This window comes from Calonectris borealis, chromosome 10 (assembly GCF_964195595.1).
Source record: "Calonectris borealis chromosome 10, bCalBor7.hap1.2, whole genome shotgun sequence".
Lineage (NCBI taxonomy): Eukaryota > Metazoa > Chordata > Aves > Procellariiformes > Procellariidae > Calonectris > Calonectris borealis.
The window spans coordinates 22,605,671-22,628,378 of NC_134321.1; the positions used below are offsets into that span (position 1 = coordinate 22,605,671).

General features: G+C 40.2%; 1 protein-coding gene across 1 annotated transcript; it reads right to left on the minus strand.

Annotated features, from left to right (window-relative positions):
- Nucleotides 1-1,681: 1,681 nt before the first annotated feature.
- On the minus strand, nt 1,682-21,798 carry RAB43 (RAB43, member RAS oncogene family). Its single transcript, XM_075159405.1, has 3 exons — nt 21,553-21,798; nt 11,223-11,406; nt 1,682-10,292 (listed from the first exon to the last, which is right to left on the minus strand). The coding sequence occupies exons 1-3, from the start codon at nt 21,772-21,774 to the stop codon at nt 10,039-10,041; spliced, it is 660 nt and encodes a 219-aa protein (XP_075015506.1). The 5' UTR covers nt 21,775-21,798; the 3' UTR covers nt 1,682-10,038.
- Between the last annotated feature and the right edge of the window lie 910 nt (nt 21,799-22,708).

Below are 22,708 nucleotides of genomic sequence, written 5' to 3' on the forward strand. Positions count from 1 at the left end.
CAAGGAAAGAAAAATGGTTGTGATGTGTGTAGATCTCCTCTTGTATCCAAACTATTCCACATTCCTAGAGAATTCAAGGAAGAGTTCCTAGAAATGCAACTAAGAAGTCCCTTTAAAGTGTTTGTCGTACGTGCTTATAATAAGCCAACTAAACAGTTGTCATAGTTGTTTGCCACAACAAATTCAAGGTACCGAAAGAGACCTGTTAATGATATGTCTTTTAATTGGCCGTGCACACTTACAAATGATCGGGCAGCACTTGGAGCAGAGTTTTGGGGTTTTTTGGAGTGTGTTTTTTTTCCCCTCTGTATAACCTTGTATGACTGGTTTAGCGTGTTCACGTTTTCAAGGGTGCACAAGGGTGTTCTGGGGAGATTCTGGCCACCCGTTGGTGGCCACCCTCATCAGTCAGAGCTGTGTGGTCTGCATGTCATAGGGTGCTTTGGAAGATGACCTGGGAAGCAACTATGAAACTAGTTAGTTGTATCGGCACAGATGTGTGTCCTTTCTGCTCTGGAAATATCGTGAGAACTCACTAGCAGCAAGACAGGCAGGTCCCAAGGTTCGTACAAGGTGACATGTGACTAGCTGATCATCGGTGTGTGCTGTGACAGCACAGGCTTGCGTTTGAAGGCCATGTGTTTTACAGGGTTTAGAGAGAATTGTTCTGCATGTTATATTCTAGGACTGTATTACAATAATGGTATTATTTACATAAATGAAACCCAGCTTTGTGTAAACTGTTACATTTTGTCTCATATCACAGCCTTGGAATTCACAACTTGCTTTTTCGCTTTATATTTTTTGGGTAAGTTGTTTCCCTTCCTCCCCCCTCCCCGATCTAGGAACTATACTATAGATGTGCAGAACACATGTGAAGTACTTGAAAAAATAAAGGTCAATGCCTACAAAGAGTACGTTAAGCATGACACTTGCACTATTTATCTCGTACACTGATTCTCTACAGCACTGTGCACACCAGTGACATGTATATAGTTACATCCAGAATGTTTCAGTAGTAAAGAATGTGTCATTATAAGAGAATTAACTGATGAATTCAGCTACACCCAGCACTCTAAGGAACCAGCTTTAGAGCATGGCCATTTCATTGAAAACTACGGATTGCTGTTTTGGTATCTGAGGCTGTTATTGAAGTAGTAGACTGAATACAGAACCGAGTAATTCAATATTTGGCTCCTGCGGATCAAAAATGCTCATCTACTGACGTTAGAATTAAAGAGCCAAGCTAAAAGAAAGGGGTGTTGCTTTGTTTAATTTACAGCAATTAAATAAAATCCAGGATCTAAATGTTCCCTTGGGAAGGTACAGTTGTAACTACATTGTTTACACTTAATTGTAAGCACTGAAAAAGTTATTTGCACTTCTCCAACATTACGGACTTTGGTTTTCTTCTTAATCTTCCGGCCAGGTATGTTGGAGAGCTTACTAATTTGAAACTATTTAATGTGCATGCATTTACGTAAGTGATGGGCAGTTGTAAGGATAAAAGGAAGAGAGTGAAGCACTGTTTGTTTAATAAAGAGTACATTAGATTGTATCTTATGTAAAAGTAGAAGACCATAGAGCACTGTAGAATAGGATACATAATTTCTTAAAACTTGATTTTGTTTCTGATAATAAACCACAGCAAAGTACATGCATAAAATAACAACAAAAGGTATTAATTGCCAAATGTTTACTTTAATTAAACCTTTTTAATGATACACAGTACAATGTATCCACTACTTTGCTAAAATTCACAACAAAAAGCAGGTTTTGTATGTTTAAAAATATTTTTCATAATAAATTCATAAATAGATGAAGGTAAAGTATAAAAAATTACTGTAGTATGCAAGCTTGCTCCCTTGTCTCCTCATATTCCAAATGATCTAGTCAGTATTGTGATAAGAAAGTTTAAAAGCAAAGTAGTTACTGATGATTAGAAATGTACAGCCTGCATCTCTTGAAGAAACCTTGAAAAACAGCAACAGATTTGTCCTAGAAAATGCAGAATAATTTTAACACTGTTATCATCCAAACCCCTCAAATAATTTTGGAATGCAGTGAATGAATTCAGTATGAATTAGAGATTTTTATTTTCTCCCCAACAGGTGTGTGAGCCAGCTTCACTTGAGTGCTATCTAGTCTCTGGAGCTGTGGGTTTTGCATCTATCAGATATCAGTGAGTGTGGCACAAAAGAGGGAAAAGCTGGTTGACAGCACTGAGCATATCTGACTAGCAAAAATCTTAGCATTTCTCCTTACAGACTTATAAAATAGAAATCTTTAAAAACTGTTACAAGTAACTAAATTCTCCTTCTGCTCAGTATAAGTCTGTATCTACTTTATGTCTGGCAAGCAGGGCAGTGTCTGATCTCATCCGTTGGCTTCCTCTGGTTTTGAAATGGTATGTGTATGTAGCACCGTTCCAACTTAACTCTGTCTGGTGAATCCCTGATATTACACCACCAAACTGTATTAGCACAGTTATTCTTCTCATCAATATTATCACTCTCTTAAGAAAATCTATATAGCATTTTATTTCGTCAAGTACCAAACTACTTTTCACACTTAGAATAATCTATTCTAGTACCATTTATAAAGGGAAAAAAGGCTTACTTACGCACAGCATTGAAATAGGGAATGAACATGAAAAACACAGAATAATCAGGATGCTCTGCCTTTCACATTAATGTATTTTTTTTTCTGATAACTATTTCCCTTTAGTGCAAAACCAGTTCCATACAAGTTTTGTGCTTTTTGGCAATGGTAACTAGATGCTTTTGAAGACATTGATAGGCATCTGTCTGCAGCTTTAATGTCTCTGAAAATTCAGCTCTTAACTCGCTTTTTAAAAGTACCTTCAAATTGTCAAGACAAGTTTGCATGCCGTGTTCAAAGGGCAATCTTTCATACCCTTGTTTTCACATACAATAGTTTAGATAGATACCCAAAATCACTCCCTCACATCTTCATGAGCCTATATTGCTCATAGAATTTATTACAGAAAAAAACAGGTGTTTATCATGGCATGTTCTACAGCACAGTGCAGTGTAATAGGCTGTTACTTAGTGGTTACTGAAAAGAGACTGGCTTTTGGAAGTATACAGATTGTGTTGGTCAGGTGCCTTAAAAAGACAATTTCTAAGGAAATACAGTCTTCCATGTAATGTCTTCCTCTGCTTTTATCCGGAGAAGATAATCTTTGTGTCATAAGGGTTTTTTGTATTGATTGAACAATTAGAAATCATAACTGCTAGCTTGCCACAATTTTGGTCAATATGTAAGGTACTTTCTCCAAGCTAAAATTTACAGAAACTTGGATCCTTTTAGCTAGCTATTACATCTGCATAGTGTGTACTTTAAGATGTCTGAGTGAGTTTATGGGGAAATTAAGGTTTAAACTCGTACACAGTAGTCAATGATAAGGTATATGTTTTTATGAAAGCTTAAAATAGGTGACTGCTGTTCTTAAGTATCCTAGTCTAGGCTTGTAAAATTAAAAGATATAAATGCAGGATTTTTTTAATGTTATGTTTTTGATTAAAGGAAAATAGTTCCCTTGTAGTAATTTAGCTGTAATAGCAAATTTTGAATGGGCTAGGTAAGCCTTAGACAGAAGTGGCTTAAAGAGAAGCAGCTTTGTGAAGCTGCTATACCTACCTAATACCTTACCCTGACCTGTACTACCTACTTGGATGAATGATCGCAAAGCTGGACTTGATTGATTTCAGAGTACAGCGTATTATATGCACACATTACAGATATTAAGTAACTGTTACAGGAGCAGATGATTGATAGCTATACACGTGCAAAAATCTGGTGGCCCTTCAGCGCTTTGTGATAGGAAGATTAATCCTCTGTTTTCTGTTAAATTTGAGGTTGAAAGAAAGTAGAAATCAATGTCAGCAGTTCAGTTGGATAATCAAATTGGAAATAACACAATTAAGTCTAAAAATATCTTGCAAAAGAAACATGGAAAGTGACTTTTTTAATGATAAAGAGAGCCTCAATAAATTTTTATCAAGGTATCTTGGATCTTCTAAAGGTTTTCAAATGGTGTCCTGGGGGAGAGAGAGAAGTACTTTTTACCTCATAATGGAAGGAATAGGTTCTAAATACAGCTTTAAGCCAATTTAATATCTCTCCAAATGTTAAACTATGCTGTAACCCTATACTTAACTAGTTTAGCAGTCCACTCTTCTTCAGTATAGACAGCAGTCAAATTTCTGTTGTAGAAAAAGCAAACAGGAAAACCCATAATTATTTGTGTAGAGCATTATCTTACCCTGGGGAAGGAAAGTATTTTCTTTGAACTGAGTAAGCGTTGATTAAGCCTAACACGTTTAATCAGACTAAATATCCCTGACTGTTACTCAGGCTTCACTTTTCTCATTCCTGTGAAGTTATTCTGTTCCCTTGTTTTCCACTGGCCGCTGACTCATATGGAAAAACAAGACAATTGTTGACACAGTCTGTCTTCAGTGACGCCTAAAGTTATGAATGTAATACAGGTAACTGCCTTTATCAGTATTCAAGTAATAGAAACCCTTGTTAAAAAAGACATAATGAAAAAAAAAATTGCAACCCTTTTGTGCCTCAAAGAAATATTTTTAAAGTGCATTTTAACATTTTTCAGTCATATTAAAAAAATGCTACCTACGATCATGATAGGAGAGTATGCTGGCTATTTTTATCTATCCTCTGGCAACAATTCCATGGACAGCAAATATACATTTGGGTTGGTTGGTTTGTTTTGATTTTGTAACCTTGCTCTTTTCCAAGTAAATTAAAATGACATGATAAAAAAGATGCAGAGGGCTGAACTTGTGCTGGAAATCAGAACAGCTAGTTGTGGAATAGTTTGGGTTTGTTTTCTAAAGTACGCAGTGGGGATTGCAATTAAATGCTTCCATCTGAGATTTTTTGCTGCTTTGAATAGCTCTATAACCCAATTCAACAGAGTTAAAAGAAGTCTAACATTACCTGGACAGTAAAAACTAAGATACCCAGGAGGCTGGTTCTCTAACTGCAATCTCAGTGGGATGATCAGCACCAAAAGATATTACAAAAATAAAACTGAGACAGTATTTCCCAAATCTATGACTCTTCTTATAGCATGAAAAAGAATTGTCAAATCTGAGAACAGCCCAATTATAAAGAACTCTGCTCTGTGACTCTGAACTCACTACACTTTATACAACTGTAATGAAATGTAACTATTAATCTACATTAACAATGTGGCATCTTTTATTGCCAAATTTGTAAACTTAGAATGCCTTTTAGTTGATCGAACAACCTAATATCATTTGAGAAAGGATAGTTAAGTGGTTAGGATGATTAGCCTAAACTTTTGGGATTCATTTCCTTTCAATTCCACCAAGAACTACACATGACCTCGGATCTGTTGCTCTTTAATTGCCTCACTTCTTGTACCCCAAGGGTGGGAATACAAGCTACATGGGGCAAAGCGAGTCATGTGAGAACTACCTCTTCACAAGAGCACTCGCTCCAGTTTCCTTGGATTTTCCCTGTTTACTGGTTGCACACTCCGCCCATAACCTGGTTTGTTTCTGCAAAGTCTCCATAGAGAATGACTGAGAGGCGTTAAACTGAGCACTCTTCAAGGCTGGAAGATACCAAAAGGAGAGTAACTTTATTTTTCAGTTTCACAAAGCATGTATTGTTCTCAGTTCATTTTCCTCCAGCACACTGTTTACCCAAAATAATGCAATAAGGTAAACTTCAGTGGTCTGTTAATATATAAATGTTTTGGAAGTAGGATAGGTAAAGATAAACAATTTCTATTAATGAAATAACATATAAATTCATCTTGATTTAAAGAGGCTGTCATTGTAACATTGAGTAAAACAATCCCATGAAGAGAAACTAATAATGTTATTACCCTATTAATGTTACTGCCTATAATGTAGAACCTCCCAGTTCTCTCAGGATTGGCATGAGATGGCAGAAGACATTCAAATGTCCCATGGCTGGGACTATGAGATTAAGTAACAAAGGAGTAAATCTTAGTGGGACAATATATACTGGGGCAAATCAAGGAAAGGCTTTAATGTTATTTAAGGGTGCTACTGTGTGAGCGTATACATACGGTAGCGTACTACTGCAGTAACGCATGTATATTGCCTGTGACGATCAGCTCTATTCTTCAAATAAATATGATCATCTTTAAAGGCAAAAAAAAAAAAAGAGGAAGAGCTCCACTTTTCATGAAGTTCTTAGAAATCTATGCAGTATTAGCTGGGCTTCATTTAGTTTTGTAGTTCCCTCCCCCCAAAAGTGACCTGCTTTCCAGTACAGTGAGAGTGATGAAATCATTAGGACTTCTCCTCTGTTCTTAAGTATTTAAATTTTTTAAAAAAATTTGTTTTGCAAAGCAAATGTTAGCAGGTTTCTGGGCTGACATTTATTTGGCATTATCTTTACATAATTATAAATATTTGTAGAAGTTCCATCCATGATGGTGGACTGGATGAATAACTGGAGATAAAATTAGCTTAAATCAAAATCAATACAAAGGATAACAATGCCCATGCTCCTGGAAACCACATTCTGCTGATGATTTCATTTCAGTATTTGCCTCTGCATTCCACTCCTAAGTGTTACAAGGCAGGGATCAATGTCCCCTTCTGTGTTTTTGTAATATTTTGCACACTTTGGGTACTGCCAAAAATAAATGATAAATACTAATGCAAATACATGGTCAGCCAAGGAGATCTGCTTAAAAGCAATTACTGCACCATAGTCTTGTTAATGTTCAACTGCCAGTAAACAGGTTTCTTGGCAATGTTTATGCTGTGAACTCTGATCATGCACTACTGAATTATTCACTTGATGTACATCAGTGCAGTTTTGTAACCTAAGATTTGAAACTGAGGTTTTTACCCGTAAATCTCAGGTTTATAGCTACTCACTCTCTTCACCCAGGTATCCTTTTGGTTTCAATAGGATTAAGGGAATTAAACCAACAGGACTGTCTTCCTAATACTTGAATTCCATAGCTATGTGTGTGAATTATGGATTTAAAAAAAGTCTTCAGAAGGGGAGTGAAAAGCTCTAAGTTACATTTACTGTTTAATTTATTTCTGGTCAAGAAGCTATCAGCCTAGTGAGTATTGTGCTATTACTAATAGACAAAGAAAGGGTTTGGTAATGGAAATAGCTTTTTACTACTGACAGCCCAAGCACTGTCATTCATATCTGCTACTAACCTGAAAAAATAAACCGGATCTTCAGTCTATTTCTTTGTTCGCTTTTGTTCAGTTAGGTAGGGCATGCAAACTTGTACACTTGTTGCAACATAGAAGAGCCAAGAGTTAGAAGACAAAGCTCCCTTAAAGCTGACTTAAAGCCATAGTCTCGGTTTTCTACAGCAAAATGAAAACTAATCTGAATTGGTGCCTTCATTTGAAAACACAGCGAACAAATCGCTGACACTATTTCATGTTTTCTAACTGAAACAGACTAACCTGCAGATAGAGTTTCAACCTTCAAGACTAGCTTAAGAGATACACAGGGGCAAATTGTAAGGAAAAGTATAGTGCTTGGTCTAATTCTACTTGATTACTAAACAAACCTCAAAACTAAGGAAATGGATCAATAATTCCTCAGTTCTCCATCTACTGTAAAAACACAGTCATTCACTGACTGCATTGGAAGCAGGATTTATGTTCATTTTGCATCTTGCTCCAGTTTTAAGATGAGTTACTATGTAAACTACAGATTTCAGTCTGAGTAGTAGCAATACTGTTAAATGCGTGTGAATTTTTATCAGCATGGCTTAAATAATTTGGCACTAATCCTGCAAATAGTGGGAGGCTGAGCTTATCTGAGGGTCCATGTTCAAGCATGCAGAACTGCAGGACTGTGACCTACAGATGTAAACTATAATATGTCATGACACAAAGTCAAATGCTTGCTAGTATTCTGTATCTTAAGGACCATCTAACCAGAAGGAAAAGCAGTTACCAGGACTGAGTTTTAGCTTGGACAGTCTTCATAGTTTCTTCCGAGAGTGGAATACCAGGTTTGCTAATCACTCACAAATCTAGAGTTTGGACAATTCTCATTTTCTCTTATTGCCTGTTATCTTTGGATGTAAGAGAGCTGGGAATGTCCTGGAAAACTATCCAAAAATACTACTGAGTACTGCAGCTCAACCTGCCCTTCCATATAAAACATTGGAATAGTGAAAACTATACTAATTGAAAAATGTAAGGCCCATTCATTCTTACAACTATGAAACTTGAAAACTAACCCCTTAGATTAGAAGCAAGCAGGCTACAAAGCATACGTAAGTCCTCAATTATCTACCTCATAGTTTCAAAACAGAAATGGTTTTTTTGGTAATGGTAAAAAAAGAGAATGGTTTAATATTTTCTGTAGGAAGATGAATAGTATTGAAATTAGGATCCATTAGCCCTTTCTTAAATCTTCCCAATTTTCATGATACTGGATATGTTGAATGGCTAAAAACTGGTGTAGCCCTCGTAGCAAACCATCCAGGTCCTTTTTGATCAAGATTTTCAACAGGGACAAGTGACTTCACTTTAAGTGGTTGCCTTCTGAAAATGAGCTCCTTCAAAGTATCAGGATTGCAAAGATCACTTGTCACCTCTGAACACCTTTGCTTTAACTGCAGAGTTAAAAATAATCCTGCTTCTGCTCCCTTTGCAAATCCATTTTTGTAAGGTGCTTGAGAGTATAAATCCAGAGAGGACTGCCATCAGTACTTCAGCTGCATTTACAACATATAATACAGAGCTGAATCTGAAAGACAACTATATGTAGTTGAATTATGAAATCCATTATACTTAACAATGTAGACTTTTGATCAACAGTGAAAGAAATGAAAAGCAATTGGTAACTTGTGATAGGGAGAGGGAAGGAGTTGAGTACAAATTTGGGAGTGAATCACTCAAAGACGCTGGTTTCTTACATCCAAGTGCAATGCATGCAGTTTTCAGCTATTCTGAGATCGTCTTTCCCATTATATGCCCAGACTGTATTTAAAGAGATGGTTTAAAAAAAACCCAAACCAAATCCACTTATGCCACTTAAGCAATAAACACTCTAGTAACATGTTGTCAAATGTATGACCAGAATTAACCCTGTGTGTGACCATTAGGCACATGGCAGGAGATCATGGCTACCGGTCAGTTCAAGGTTTGTCCAGTTCCTGTTTCCAGTGGTGCAGGTCTTGAATTACGGAATGAAATTAAGAGACCTGAGGGCAAAAACTCAATGATACTCACTTGGAAAAGGGAGCTATCACTGTGCAAACAATAACAAATGAAATGCATCTACCCTTTCCTCAAGGCTGTATTTAAAATAACCACACTGGTCCAATTGTGCTTGACAGCAAGTCACATGATATTGCTCAGGCTGATTTTGCTTTTTGTTAAAATGATAACTTAAAAAAATTACAAAACCTGAGAGAAGGCTTCTCCACCTGGGCCTATTCCAATACTAACTAGCAATCCATATGCCCTAGGACAGGTGACTGCTATTTATTTGGTCCTGTAATCAAAAGGTTGGGTATTCTGACACTTGAAATACCTTTATCGAAGACACTGTCACTGGTCATTGGTGGAGTGCTGAGGATTTAAAGAGACACTGTCAAGATTGCGTATTCCAAAACTGACCTCCTTTGCCAACAGTCCCATGCTAAATGCTTCAGAACTTTGGGTGTGCATCAGTCTCTTCCCCAACCATCTGTCTTCCCACCCCACACTACCAGTTCAAAGTTGTTTCCTCCACTTTTGTAACTTGTATGAAGGTTACAGAAAAGAAAATGGTGGCGACAAATGTTGAGTAAGTTTTTCAGAGGGCTTGACTTTTAGGACTACCTCTCAAGAGTCCCTTTTTAAAAATAAGACACCAAAGCAAACAGGATTGTGTCTAACTTCTACAAAATTGCTGGTTTCACAGGAGGAGAATATGGCTACCGTGCTACTCAGCATTAGGGTGAAGCACCATCTAAATTCCAGTAAAGTTAGGGATATCACCTAGCTTATATCAGCAACCACACCCCCAGCCTTCTACAACGTCTTTGCTGTCAAGCTTGATGCTGTCAGTATTCTTCTCACTGAACATAGGGCCTCCATGCCGCATCATGAGCTCTGTAGCCATCTTCACAAAAGCCTCTTCCACGTTGCTGGAGTCTTTCGCAGAGGTCTCTATGGCACAGATGATATTATCATAGTGTTCAGCCAGACTCTGAGCTTCTTCCAGCTGAACCTCTCGAAGGTCACTTAGGTCAGACTTGTTTCCTGGAAGAAACAACAGAGTAATTTATAATGACCTTTTATGTCAGAGTAAGTATTTAGCAGGAGGTTCTCAGGTTGCCCAGAGATGCTACAGAATTTCCATTCTTGGAGATTTTCAAAATTTGACTGAAAAGGCCCTGACCAACCTGACATTAGCCTCGCTTTGAGCAGGCAGTTGGACTACATAATGTCCTAAGCCCCTTCCAACCTGTAGTTCTGGATGACTCATATGGAGAATAGGAAAAGTCAATAACTGAAGAGTGGTGTCTGTAGACCTTAACAGAAGAAAAATGGGCTCGAAATGAAAGCTAAAACCATTTTGTGAAAGCAACTGCTGGAACCAGCAGTCTGCTGGTTCCTAGGGAAATCTAGAATACTACTGACATTGTTCTAGCGGGTCTACAAGCCCCGAGAGCCACGCCTGAGTCGGAAACATTGGGGCTGGGAAGCAGAACTTCTAGCAGAGAACTGACAAACCCTGATTACCCCGAAGTCCTTCCAAAATCCCCCGTCTGCTGACATATGTGGGTGTTCCAGTTTGCCAAAACATGTTGGCTTGATACGATGGGGCTTCCTTGGGTCCTGGAAACCTTATAATCCTTATAATGAGAACAGCTCCACAGCAGCTGTGCCTCAGAACCTAGAAATCTTGGGTACCCAGTTCTCCATTAAGTGAGATGCAAAAGATTCAAAGGTGGCTTCTGATACGAAGCCGGCTATTTCTTAACAGAAGTTAATCAAAGCAAAACATTTCTCTTCTGATGAATCAGCACCTTCAAATGAAAAAAAGAAGTGGGAAAATTTCCAATCGGATCCATTACATACATCTTAACTTCAACCAAAAATAAAACTTTTAACCATCGTAAACAAGTATTGCAACTAATTACCTTGTACAGTAACCTGTAGCACTTAGTATTAATATTTTTAACTCACCAATCAGTAATTGTACTATGTTGGAGCCGGCATACTTTCTCACATCCTCGATCCAGCGAGGAATGGACAGGAAAGAGCCTCTCTTGCTGATATCATAGGCTAGGATTGCTCCATTGGCGCTGCGGTAATAACTCTGTGTGATAGTTCGGAATCTCTCCTGGCCAGCCGTGTCCCAGATCTGCAACTAAATAAAACAAAGCATACAGTGAGACACTGGCTAGCAAGCTTTCCTGAATCGAAAGATAGGACTTGATTCAATAGCCTTGTTAAAAATCTCCCTTATAGGTAATACATTCTGGCATCACATTTTTCTAGTCCTTTGTTCATGACTTAAGGTTAGTAATATACCCTGGAGAACCTTTTTGCACTTGGCTGCTCGAAGTTTATATCTGTATCAGTTGAGACACTCTGGGTTCCTGCAGAACTTCTGTGGCAGATTATGAAATCACTTTTGTGTATCCAGCCTTACCCCTTTGTCACCTTCTCTAGCAGAGTTAGCAAAACGAGGTGTTAGCCCATAGCCAAGCCACTCCGTTTGTCATCTGGTGTGTCACTGAAACTACAAGTGGGTTTTTGCTAGCATATTATCTGAGGTACTGACATGGTTTATGCCAGTTCTGCTACAGGGGCAGTAACAAGTGGAGTAGGATGTGGTGGTATCCTCTGAGAGCACTGATGCTGTTTTATAAGCAAATATGAGACAATTAGAAGAATATATATAGAATACATGAAACGTATAAAAGAATGTATAAAAGAAATGCCAGCAATTCTAGGTTTCAGTGATGTCGGTCAAAGATCTAGTCAGTCTAGTCACCTGTCCTTTTTTAGGTGGTAGAACAGACATTACATCTGGGTAGGAGGAAGAAATGCTTAGCTTACATACTTTTGCCTAAATCCAGCAGCATAAGAACTATGAGTTTAGTATCAGGTTTGAGTTCCCAGTAGTGGATGTTCCAGAGGAAGAAGCCAAAGAACTCAGAGTGGACAAACACAATATCCTGCTTGTAGGGAAAATTTCTTTTTAAATACTCTTGTTTTATAAGTTGTCTAATGTCCTGGAACATGATGACTTATATTCCAGGAGCTTTTAATCTAAAGTAACTGTAGATGTTCTCATTCTCCATATAAATCTCTAATCCTTTTTGAATCTTTCAAATCTCTTGGCTTCAATATATAGTAGCAATGGAACCAAAGAATTTCCTGTCCTTCTGTTGCACTTCCAGTTCTCCATCCCCAAATGATAAATGAGAGACCACTGCTTGTCTTTTTGTGCCATTCCATATATTCTGCACCTCCTCTTAACCGAGGCAGGACATAAGCAAATACTCCTGGGGTTTTTAATCTTCCCATATTGTGGAAGATTATTATTAATCTGTTATTAATTAGGTCCCCTCTCTCTGAACCTCTTTCTTTTAAAGAGCTGACAACAGTTTAACACAATGCGCCAGTGATGTTTTATACCAAATAATATGGAATAATTTTTCCATTTATTTCTTTTGCACATTAGTATTTTGTTTGTATCTTCTGACTCTGCTGCATGTTTAAGCAGAAACTTTCACTTTGGAAAAGGCTGTACTGATCACATCACTTTCCTGTGCTAACCAAGCATTTAGATCCCAAATGATACATGTACAGCTTAAAAGGAATCAATCCAATGAAAAAGTGCTTCTCAGTCCTGGTAAGAGTTTTCTCAGAGGAGGGGAAGGGACTGTAATGGACTTAGAAAACAGAAAACCAAAAAGCAATGATTATTAATGGAACAGATAATGATTTAGAGCAGTCAACAGACAGTTACTAGAGACAAGGAAGTTCATGGCAGGTTTATGTATGATGTTCTCTGTACTCAAGTCTCCCACTAGACCTTTGTGTCTGTTACGTAGTTTTAAATCTCAATACTTGATTAGGTCAAGTGCAAAACAAGGCTAATGATGATTACCCAACTCTTGGGAGAGGTCTGAGAGATTCTGTGCATACAGAAGAATTATAAATTTTTTAAATTTAAAAAAAAAAAATTGTTTTAGCTTATACTTTTCACTTGGTATAAATAAAAGTGATTTACCTGCAGAGTGACTGACCAAGCCAGTCTTGGGCCTTGTGCTGTATACTGGATTTTGAAAACGTCTGTATAAGTACATTCCATAGAATCACAGAATCATTGAGGTTGGGACAGATTTTGGGAGATGACAAAGCCAACTGCCTGCTTAAAGTGGGGTCAAAACTTAATTCTTCCAGGAAGAATTGCTCCATGATTTTCCCAGGGACCAAAATGAGTCTGACCAGTCTGACCAGCCAATCCAGTTTCCAGGATTTCTTGCCCTTTCTGAAGATGAGTACAGTATTTGCCTTTCTCTGGTCCTCCCCAATTTCCACAGACTTTCAATAGCGATAGAGCAACCTCAAAATGTCACCAGCAAGATCTCACAGCACCCCCACACATTTTTTTTTTACTCAAGCATTTATGTCTGTGTGTTCACAGGACTGAATGTACAAAGTTGCTGAAGCCCTGAGTGTCCTGTTGGGAATAGCACAGACCACAGGTTTGACCTTCTCAGGAGCTCAAATAGCAGTCTTCCTTCCAGCCCACGTCCTCCAGGTAGGCTCCTTCCCTCAGGCATTTGAAGTTTGTGCTCCCCTACTTGTCACTCCTCTTTCGTGTAAGGACTCTGAATCATTTAGCTTTTTTACATGATCTTCAGTTTGTTGCAGTTTTGCTTTCATTGCTGAGACTACAGTATGTATTAGACCCATAAGCTGATACTTTCTTTGCAAACAGATAAGCCAACTGACACACCTGTTTGTCACTGTTCCCATCACTTCTGCTGGCAGAAGGAGCCAGGTGAGTGCTCACTCTTTGTTTCAGGGAAGGTCAGTCAAATAAGGGCATGGTTTAATGACTTGCTTAAGCCAAACTAAGACCATACTGTCATCAAAGACTTGCCATCCCAGCTGCATATCCTTGCCCTCTCCCTGCACTGAAACTAGCACCTGTTAATCTGATTCACCATATGGCTTAATTCACTAATGTAACTGAAAAATAGGGTTTTTCCTTTCCATTGAAGGGTTAACACTAATTACGCAGGCATAAGGTACTGAAAGCATGCAGACTGCATAGGGAGGAAGGTGCAACGATCCTTTAGAGCAGTGGCAAAGTTGTCTTGAACCAATCATGAATATGCCCCTTCAGTTTAACTTGTGGCTGAAGGTGGGTGTGAACCGATCCAATAAACTCACCTGAAGCTGAGTAAGGAGTCCTTGTACAGTCTCCTCTGGCAGACTTATGCCGAGATAGTAGCTTCAGCTACTATGAATCGGTCTGCCTTGCAGCATGCTCAGTATGCAAAGGTACTTTTTGGGGGGCTAATAACAACTCGCTCCTTACAATTTGGAAGCTTGAAAACCTGTCCTGTTACATTGCTTGAAGTTTTAATAACTGTCTTATTTTAAGTCATTAAGAACACCCACTATAGATATACAGAGAGTGTGCAAGTATTATGAAGCAGATTACCTAATTTAAAGCAAGATGTATTCCTACAGCCAAAATATAGCTAATTTGCTTGACAGCATCTTTAGAAAACTCTAAGAAAAGTATTTCTGTATAGCATGAATGAGTCTGATATATGATTAAAAAAAAAAAATTTTAAGTCGTTACAAAAATACCAGTTCTGATCCTAAGTAAACACTATTTTCTCCAGTAGGTGTACAGAGATACGTTTCAGACAATTCTATTGAAAAAGAAACCACCATTTTATAGTAAAAATTTTATATAGTCTGTCTGTTAAACTATATTTACAAGTATGTAATTCTTGACAAGAAATAACAATTTCAAATTCTTTGGGAAAAACTAGTCTTAGTATTTCTCATTTAAAAGCCCCTCAATATAAGTTAGATATTAAAATCAAAATACCAAATGAACTGTACTAGCCACAGGTTACAAAAAAAGATATGACCATATATTCTTTTGTATTGTATAAGTGTATCACATATGCAGTATATGACACAAAGTTCTTAATTATTTATTTCCTCGATTTAAGTGCTTCAGCTTTGTAAATAATGTGACGAAAGCCACGTCTGTCACTTAGTAACCTTTTTAAGCAATTCCTGATTTTGTAATTACTTTGGCAACAATGTTGTTGTAAGAAAGACAGAGGGAAGTTGGGATTGTTGGAGAATTGTGTTAAATTCATCTGAGGATACAAAGAAAAACCACCTATGAAATAAGAGATTGGTAGCAGGCCTTCAGGGGGACCACCTCTAGTGACAAATGAGGACAGCATAAAGAACAGAGAATAAATACCCATTGTTCAGAAGGAATATGACAGAATACCCTAAGTGAACAAAGACAAGGAGCCACCTTTCTTGTGCTAATTGTTTCACTATTGAATGCCCATTTACTTACAAAAGCTGGTTATTTTGATCTGCTTTTAGCTTTCGATTTTTTGGACAGCAGAGCCCTTATCACTAGCTAGTACTGAATAGCAAAGTGCTAAACCAAGTATTAACTCCTGTAAGATTTCTCATGACTCCATGTAATCACTGTAGAATTGGAGCTTTCCATAAGTACATTAGACAAAGTCTTGAACATCTTTTCCTATTTGCTTTTTCATCTTTTCCCGTTGGGAAGGGGGATACAGGTATATATCTTATTCACCCCTTGCAAGGACGCAGGCTGGGCTCTGACTGGCTGGGGAGCAGCTGTGCTGAAAAGGCCCTGCAGCCAGCAGCGTATCCTCACAGCATCCTGAGCCGTACTGACAGGAGTGAAGCCAGTAGATCAAGGGAGGTGATTATTACGCTTTACCTGGCACTTACTAGATTCCAACTAGAATACAGTGTCCAGTTTTGGGCCCCCTGTACGAGAAAGACATTGAAGAACTGGAGCAAGTTCAGCGGAGGGCCATCAAGATGGTCAGGTAATTGGAGTACATACCCTGTGAGAAGAGTCTGAGGGAAACAGGCTTATTCAGCATGGGAGGGGGATTTGAGATGACCTATTACCTGCTGTCCGGTACCTGTGAGGAGGTTATCGAGAAGACTGAGCCAGGCTCTTCACAGTGGCACATGATGGGAAGATGAGAGACACCAGAGAAAAACTGAAACAAGGAATGTTTCAACTTGCTGTAAGGAGAAACAGAAGGTGGTAAAATTTACGGTGGGTCTCTGGAAGATCATTCTGGGATGTCTGATAGGCTTAAAGGAAGCAGAGTTTCAAACTATAGAAATAGAGGAAGTGTTGAAAATGGTGAGTGACAGGTTGACCAAAAGCATAGTAAATGAGTATTATCAAATGGTTTGATGTGGATTCTTCTTTGATAAACATATTGTTTATCAAAGGTTAATGCTTAACAAATGGCCTCAAGACTCGTTAAATAGTTCCTCCCTCCCTTCCTTCCTACATAATTTAAGTACTTTCCTGATTCTTCTAAAGCATGACGGGAGTTCAGGTTTACTTTTGCTTGTGAAGCAGCCTTAATAATAACTAAGTACATCCTATAGCTGATACCTTCCTTTACAAAGATAGAAATGTCACTTTTGTGCTATGAATTCTTCAAAATATAGCAACTTCCATAAAATTTCCCAGTAGTGAAATGGTGGATGCAAAGACCGTGCTAAATGATCCTTAACCAACTGACTGTGTCTAAATCCTGTCATCTCAAATGGCAAACAATAATACACATTTCTGTACACTGGCAAATCACAATACTTGCTCCTAAAGAGACTTACTGAAACAATCTTGCAACTTAATCTATACCGTTTTTGCCAAAAGCAACAAAACTAACATTTGTATGGCAATGTATTTAAATTTAAAGTGATATTCATACACAGAACAGTTAGGATAAACTGCTCCATTCAGTTGTTTCCCTACAAAATTTTCAGAGGATGAGGAAATCCCTGTTTGCTGGGAATACAGCATTCCTGTTTGCTGTAGCATTGTGAGTGTCAAAGTAGTTGACAGAGAAGAGAGCTACACTTTCCTCTGGATATCAAAGAATATTGCTTCCATGTAATAAGCAATAGCTTCATTTGTATTTGTTTAGCAACGTTATTAAATACAATAGTCAGGAGACAAGACAGTTAAGAAGTCATAATTTTATATTACTTGCAATTTGGCCAGATAATGACACACTACATTTTGGGCCATTCTGAAAGGAATATAGTTACAGCCATGAGGCCTAAATAAAAGCCAAGAACCTTGATATCATACGGGCTGAAAAAGCATGTAAATTAAAAAGTGCAATGATCCATAAAGAAGTATTTGTTATAAAAGAAATGTGTTTGTTTTCAAATGTTCTTCTCTCCTGCTGCTTTTTAAAGATACAGTAAGAGAGAGAAAAACAATGCATAAAGGAAAAAAATATTCAGTATATGTAAAACCTACGAAATGACAGCATAAAGTAGACATTAAAGATACCCAACTGATTTATCAGTTCACAGGAGGAAATTCATCAAAATAAAAGGAATTTTGTTATTACTAACCACGATTCATGGACTTGGACTTAGGAATGTCCTTGCCTATCATTATGTAAAATCTTAGTTCCACTGTTTTATAAATATCTTTTCTTACAGTGACATAACAGTTACAAAACATTTTTGTTCTGTCTGCCAGATTCTTTCTATCACTCAAAGAACAAGTAATTATTTTATCAATAGGACTTTAATCACTATGCATTAAATCAACAACCACAACTTTTGGGAACTACAGTCTGTACTCTAGGATTTAGCCAGCTAAGGAGGATGTATTTTACAGAGAGTAGTATGCCACAATTTCACCCTGTTAAACAGCATATACTAGAGCATTTTTTTTAAATGAAGATAGACTGCAGACATTTCATAAAGCTGAGGAGAGGAAATTCTGGATATATGCTGGTCAGAATTTGCCTTTGTGATAAAAATCAAGGTGGTCATCACAGGTAGCTTTGACTTTGAAGTTCCACTAGAACCCATTGTGCTAGATTTGCCAAATCCCTGCCTGGCTTTGTGCCACCGGCCTGCCTTTTAGCTCCAATGCCTCCAAGAGCCCATGGCTCACAACAGCCTGTCCCAGAGGCAACTGGCTTGTATAATCCCACTGGACAATACCTCAAATTGCAATTGGAAATCTTAAAGAAAGAACAAGAAGAGAAACAGAATACTGGATGGCACAGACAAGCTTACATATTCTTCCTCTCTGGAAGTGGTAAACCTCTGCAAATCAGGGTTAGCACATACTGGGGAAGCTTACGATACCAGCGCTTTGCTGTTTTATTTCTAAAGAGAAAGCTTCGGTTATCAGGACTGCCCATGAATAGCTCATTTCTCAAGTGCTAATGTCTCTTTATATATGAAGTTTAGTCAGCTTCAGTAGCTGATGAAGCAATAGTGTATGAAATATCATTTGAGACACTTGAAAGAATACAGCTTTAAGATGCCTTGAGTTTAAAAAAAAAAAGTTATTTGCAGAACCTTAACCTTCAGTATCCCAACATGCTTCTTTTCCCTTATCCAACAAAAATGCATCAAAAGGAAGTGAGACTTAAAATCCTTGGGCTCCAAATGTTTCAGAAACATTATGTAACTGTAATGACAACATTTGAAATTTTAAACAGAAAGGGACACTAACACAATTAACCTTAAAATGTTTGTTTCAATCTCAAAATAAGTGTCTGATTCATACTCACTCAGTTGTGTTGTAATACTATCCTCAGCCTGACTGAAAATGAGGCTTAGGCCACTGGGGATGTGGAGCAAGTAGTGTTCAAGAGCTCCTTGGGACTTTTTTTGTACACACTGTTGTTCTGAAGGAACTTCTAGAGATGAGCTTATAAAACATAAAAATGGTAGTTTTCTTATTCCTGCACTATTTGCTTAAAAAAAAAAAAAAAAAAAAAAAGCCTTTGCATTCCTTGTGAAGATACTGTCCTGAGTAGCATAAACCCATAATGAAATTGGAGCAGCACAGAGAATCACCTGGCATGCTTTGCAAGCATCTTTTTGTAAGGTCAAACAACCTTTATTTTAAACATGTCCTGAATATCTCTTAATTTGAGGCATCCCAATCAACAATTTATCTGAAACTCTTTTACAAGTTTGTCTCACGTGACTGAGACTGAAACAATGAGAAACACAGTGCATCTCTCGCAGAGCACATGTACAGGCTTGTTTACTAACGGGTTAGGAGATGATCTGTTCAGATAGCTAAAGTGCTTCCTCCTAGAATCACTGTAACCTACACCAAAACCAAATTTGTCAAATGTGCAAGATACACACACCTGATAGTAAGAATTGATTTACCTACTTTATAAGAGAGCTCACAAAAGTGTAATAAAATGCCTCCTGTTTTCTATTTCCTATAACATGCTGAACAAATCTACCCAGATTAGATGGACTGCTCTGAAATCTCAATCCAACTGAAAAAGCCTGACTGGAATTTAAACTTCATATACAACCCACACCTTGAGAGACCAAACAAAAAACCTCTAAGCAAATGTTTTCATATTCTAGCTGTGTCCCTGACTCAGCAGCTAACAAAAATGTCTGTAAGGTAAATCAGCGACAATGTTGCATTAATTTGCCTGAAGTAATGCTTAAAATACTCTTCTTCAATCTGTGCATCCCTAATTTTTTCCTCAGTGGAAGTACAGAACAATCCAAAGCAAAAGAAAGCATCAGGAGGCTTGCATTTTCTTACTTGCTTTTTGTAAAATATTTAGAAATAATCCACAGGTTTTGTTACAGACTGACTACTAATACAGGAATATTCAGGTGTAAGCAGTGACAATATAAGAAAGCACACCTAGGAAGTTTGGATTATTTCCTGGGCTAGTCCTCTCCCACTCCTGAAGCCTGTGGCTGAGACCCCTGGCACCAGGAACAGACACATTTGTCACCTTCTATGTGCCTGGCATTCAAATGGAGCCAGGTTTCAATCTGAAAGGAGAAACCCCACTTCTAACAGCTCACTTGCTAGAAAGCACAGAAGAGGTACAAACAGAAAATCTGAGCTTCCTTTTCAACTGCTAACCCCAGCTGTGCATGATAGGAAAAGGTATCATACTACCAAAGAAGTAAACACCTTTGCTAGGTGTGGAACTTCTAATCCCCCTCCTTTTCCTAAAAAATGTAAGCCTTCATTTCTTCCATTTTCTGCAACTATTAATTACAAATTAAGCAGAGTTTATTTAGTTAATGTATAAGAAAAAGACAATAGAAAACTTTACCACCAACTTTGGTAAACACAGACCAAAATTCAACTGCAATTACTGTATTTCTGTGTCACCTTTCATCTCAAAAGCTTTACAGTTTCATGATCTTTCCCAGGGAGTGACTGCATTAAGTTCTTTTTAGTCCCACAGGGGATAAGTAGGGATAGTTGTATGACTCCATTCTGGAGGGGGCTGGTGAAGGGACTTACTCCAGCAGCCCCCTACAAACTGCAGGTGCTTTAAGCCTTTTTTCCTGCTGTTCGATCATGCTTCTGGCCAAGTCTGTTGTAGGGAATTTGTGCCACTGAGAGTCTGAGGGTAATTCCACCAGGTATCCTCTTTCTAACCCCAACGACGAGCTGATTTTCTCCAGCATAAGAAAAGCAGAAGTCAGATTTAGGGTTGCTTTGTTCTGGTTTGAGAAGAACTGTAAGAGTTGCACTTTCTGAGATGCCCTGTAAACAGTGTCTTAAGATAACTTTTAAATATGCCGGATTTAACAACCGCTCTGCCAGCTTCTCTCAATCTGCCAGTTCCACATCCCCTTCTGGAAACACGACAGAGGTTCCTTCTAGCTTGTAAATGCACCATGGCCAGCAGCCCGCCTGAAGAGAGGGGTGCTGCAGTTACAGCACAACGGAGGCAGAGCGTGTCCCCACGCGCGGGTTTGCAGGGGGGCTTTCACCCGCGTTCGCGTGGTGCTAATGAGGAACCACCCCGGCTTGCGGCCACGCAGCTGATCCTGCCGTAGCAAAACAAGTTAACAACGCTGGGTCCCCCCTCGCCCGTCGGAGCTGTCTGGGCAGGCGGCACCGGCGCCGAGCAGCCCGTCCTCCGAGCGCAGCAGCCGCGCACAGCCCAGCCGGCCGCGGGACGGGGGCACGGGCAGCGGGAGCTGCCCTGAGGCGGGGCACCGCGGGCGGGCGGCACCGCTTGCCGCCAGCCGCTGTCTCGCCACCGCCGCCTCCTCCTCCGGCAGTCGGGCCGGGGCCAGGCGGCCCCGCCGGCACCTCGGCGGCTGAGCCGGCCCGGAGCTCCGCGGCGCCGGGCTGGGAGGTGAGCCACAGCTCCCCGCCCGCTCCGCCAGCCCCGGAACCGGAGCGGCGGGGTGCCGGGCCGCTCCCTCCGCCCCGGGCCGCCGCTCCGCTCACCTTCACCCGCTTGCCCTGGATCTCCAGGCTCTTCATGGTGAAGTCCACGCCGATGGTGCTGCCCTGGCGCTCGGCGAAGGCCCCGGTTTTGAAGCGCTGCACGAGGCAGGTCTTGCCCACGCTGGCGTCCCCGATGAGCACCAGCTTGAAGAGGAAGTCGTAGCTCTCCTCCGGGTCGGGGCCGGGCCCCGCCGCCGCCCCCGGCGCTGCCGGGCCGGGCATGGCGCCGCCGCCCTCCGGCCTTCCGCCCGCCGCCGAGGGGAGCCCGGCTCTGCGCAGCGCCCGCCGCCCCCCGCCGCGCCGGGCCTAGCGCTGGGCCCGCCTCCCGCCCGCCCCCTCCCTCTCTCCGCCCCGGCCGTGGCGGCCGCCTCCCGGGCATCTCCGCCCGCAGCCGGGGCAGCGGCGGGGCTGGCGGCAGGGTCGAAGTACCGCCCGGGGCACCGCGCCTGCCTTGCCGGCTGCCCGGGTCCGGCCGGGGGCGCAGCCGCCTACGCTGCGGCCTCCCGCTGGCCTCCGGGACCGCCCTAGGCCGCGGGGCCGCCGGCGGGTCCCCTGGTGGGCCGGTGCCGGCGGGGCCTGCTCGGGTGGCGGTCCGACATAAACCATCGCGAGTGGGCAAACGAGTGCGTCAGTCCGCTGTCTGCAGTGGTACTGATGAGCCATTCATCACTACCAGTGCCCCGGTCCTGTGCGGAGGACCTGCACATGCGAGTATTTGTCCGTGTTCTTGCTGGAGTGACATGTTTTTGTGATGTATTCCTTCTGATGTATTTCACAGTTAGTGACACATCGAAATAAACAGGTGCAATTACACCATTCAGTCATCCAGGAAGTGCAGCTAATTTGCCTTGTTGGCTTTTCATTTTTAGGTCTGAGCTAGGGCGTGGTTTGTTTCCAGAGTCGCAGTCCAAGGCTCAGGGCTACGGTTTTTCACCCTTGCAAGGTGCCGCACCGCTCAGACACATCTTTAAAACGTTAACATCATGCTACGTGTCTTACATATGCACGTGGATATGTGTGATTATATATTGCATCACAAACTGGTTATGTGTATTGAGATAAGTGTATCTCAGCAATCTGGGATTATCTGTGTTTTAACTGCTACCTGGGTTATCTACGAAACAAACTGCTCCTTAAGAGGTACTCTCCTTTAGAT

Coding starts and splice junctions, on each gene's coding strand:
- RAB43 (XM_075159405.1), bottom strand. CDS start 21,774: ATGCCCGGCCCGGCAGCGCCGGGGGCGGCGGCGGGGCCCGGCCCCGAC. Junction 11,407..21,552: donor TCCAGGGCAAGCGGGTGAAG/GTGAGCGGAGCG, acceptor TGTTTTATTTAG/TTGCAGATCTGGGACACGGC. Junction 10,293..11,222: donor CATAGTACAATTACTGATTG/GTGAGTTAAAAA, acceptor TGTTTCTTCCAG/GAAACAAGTCTGACCTAAGT.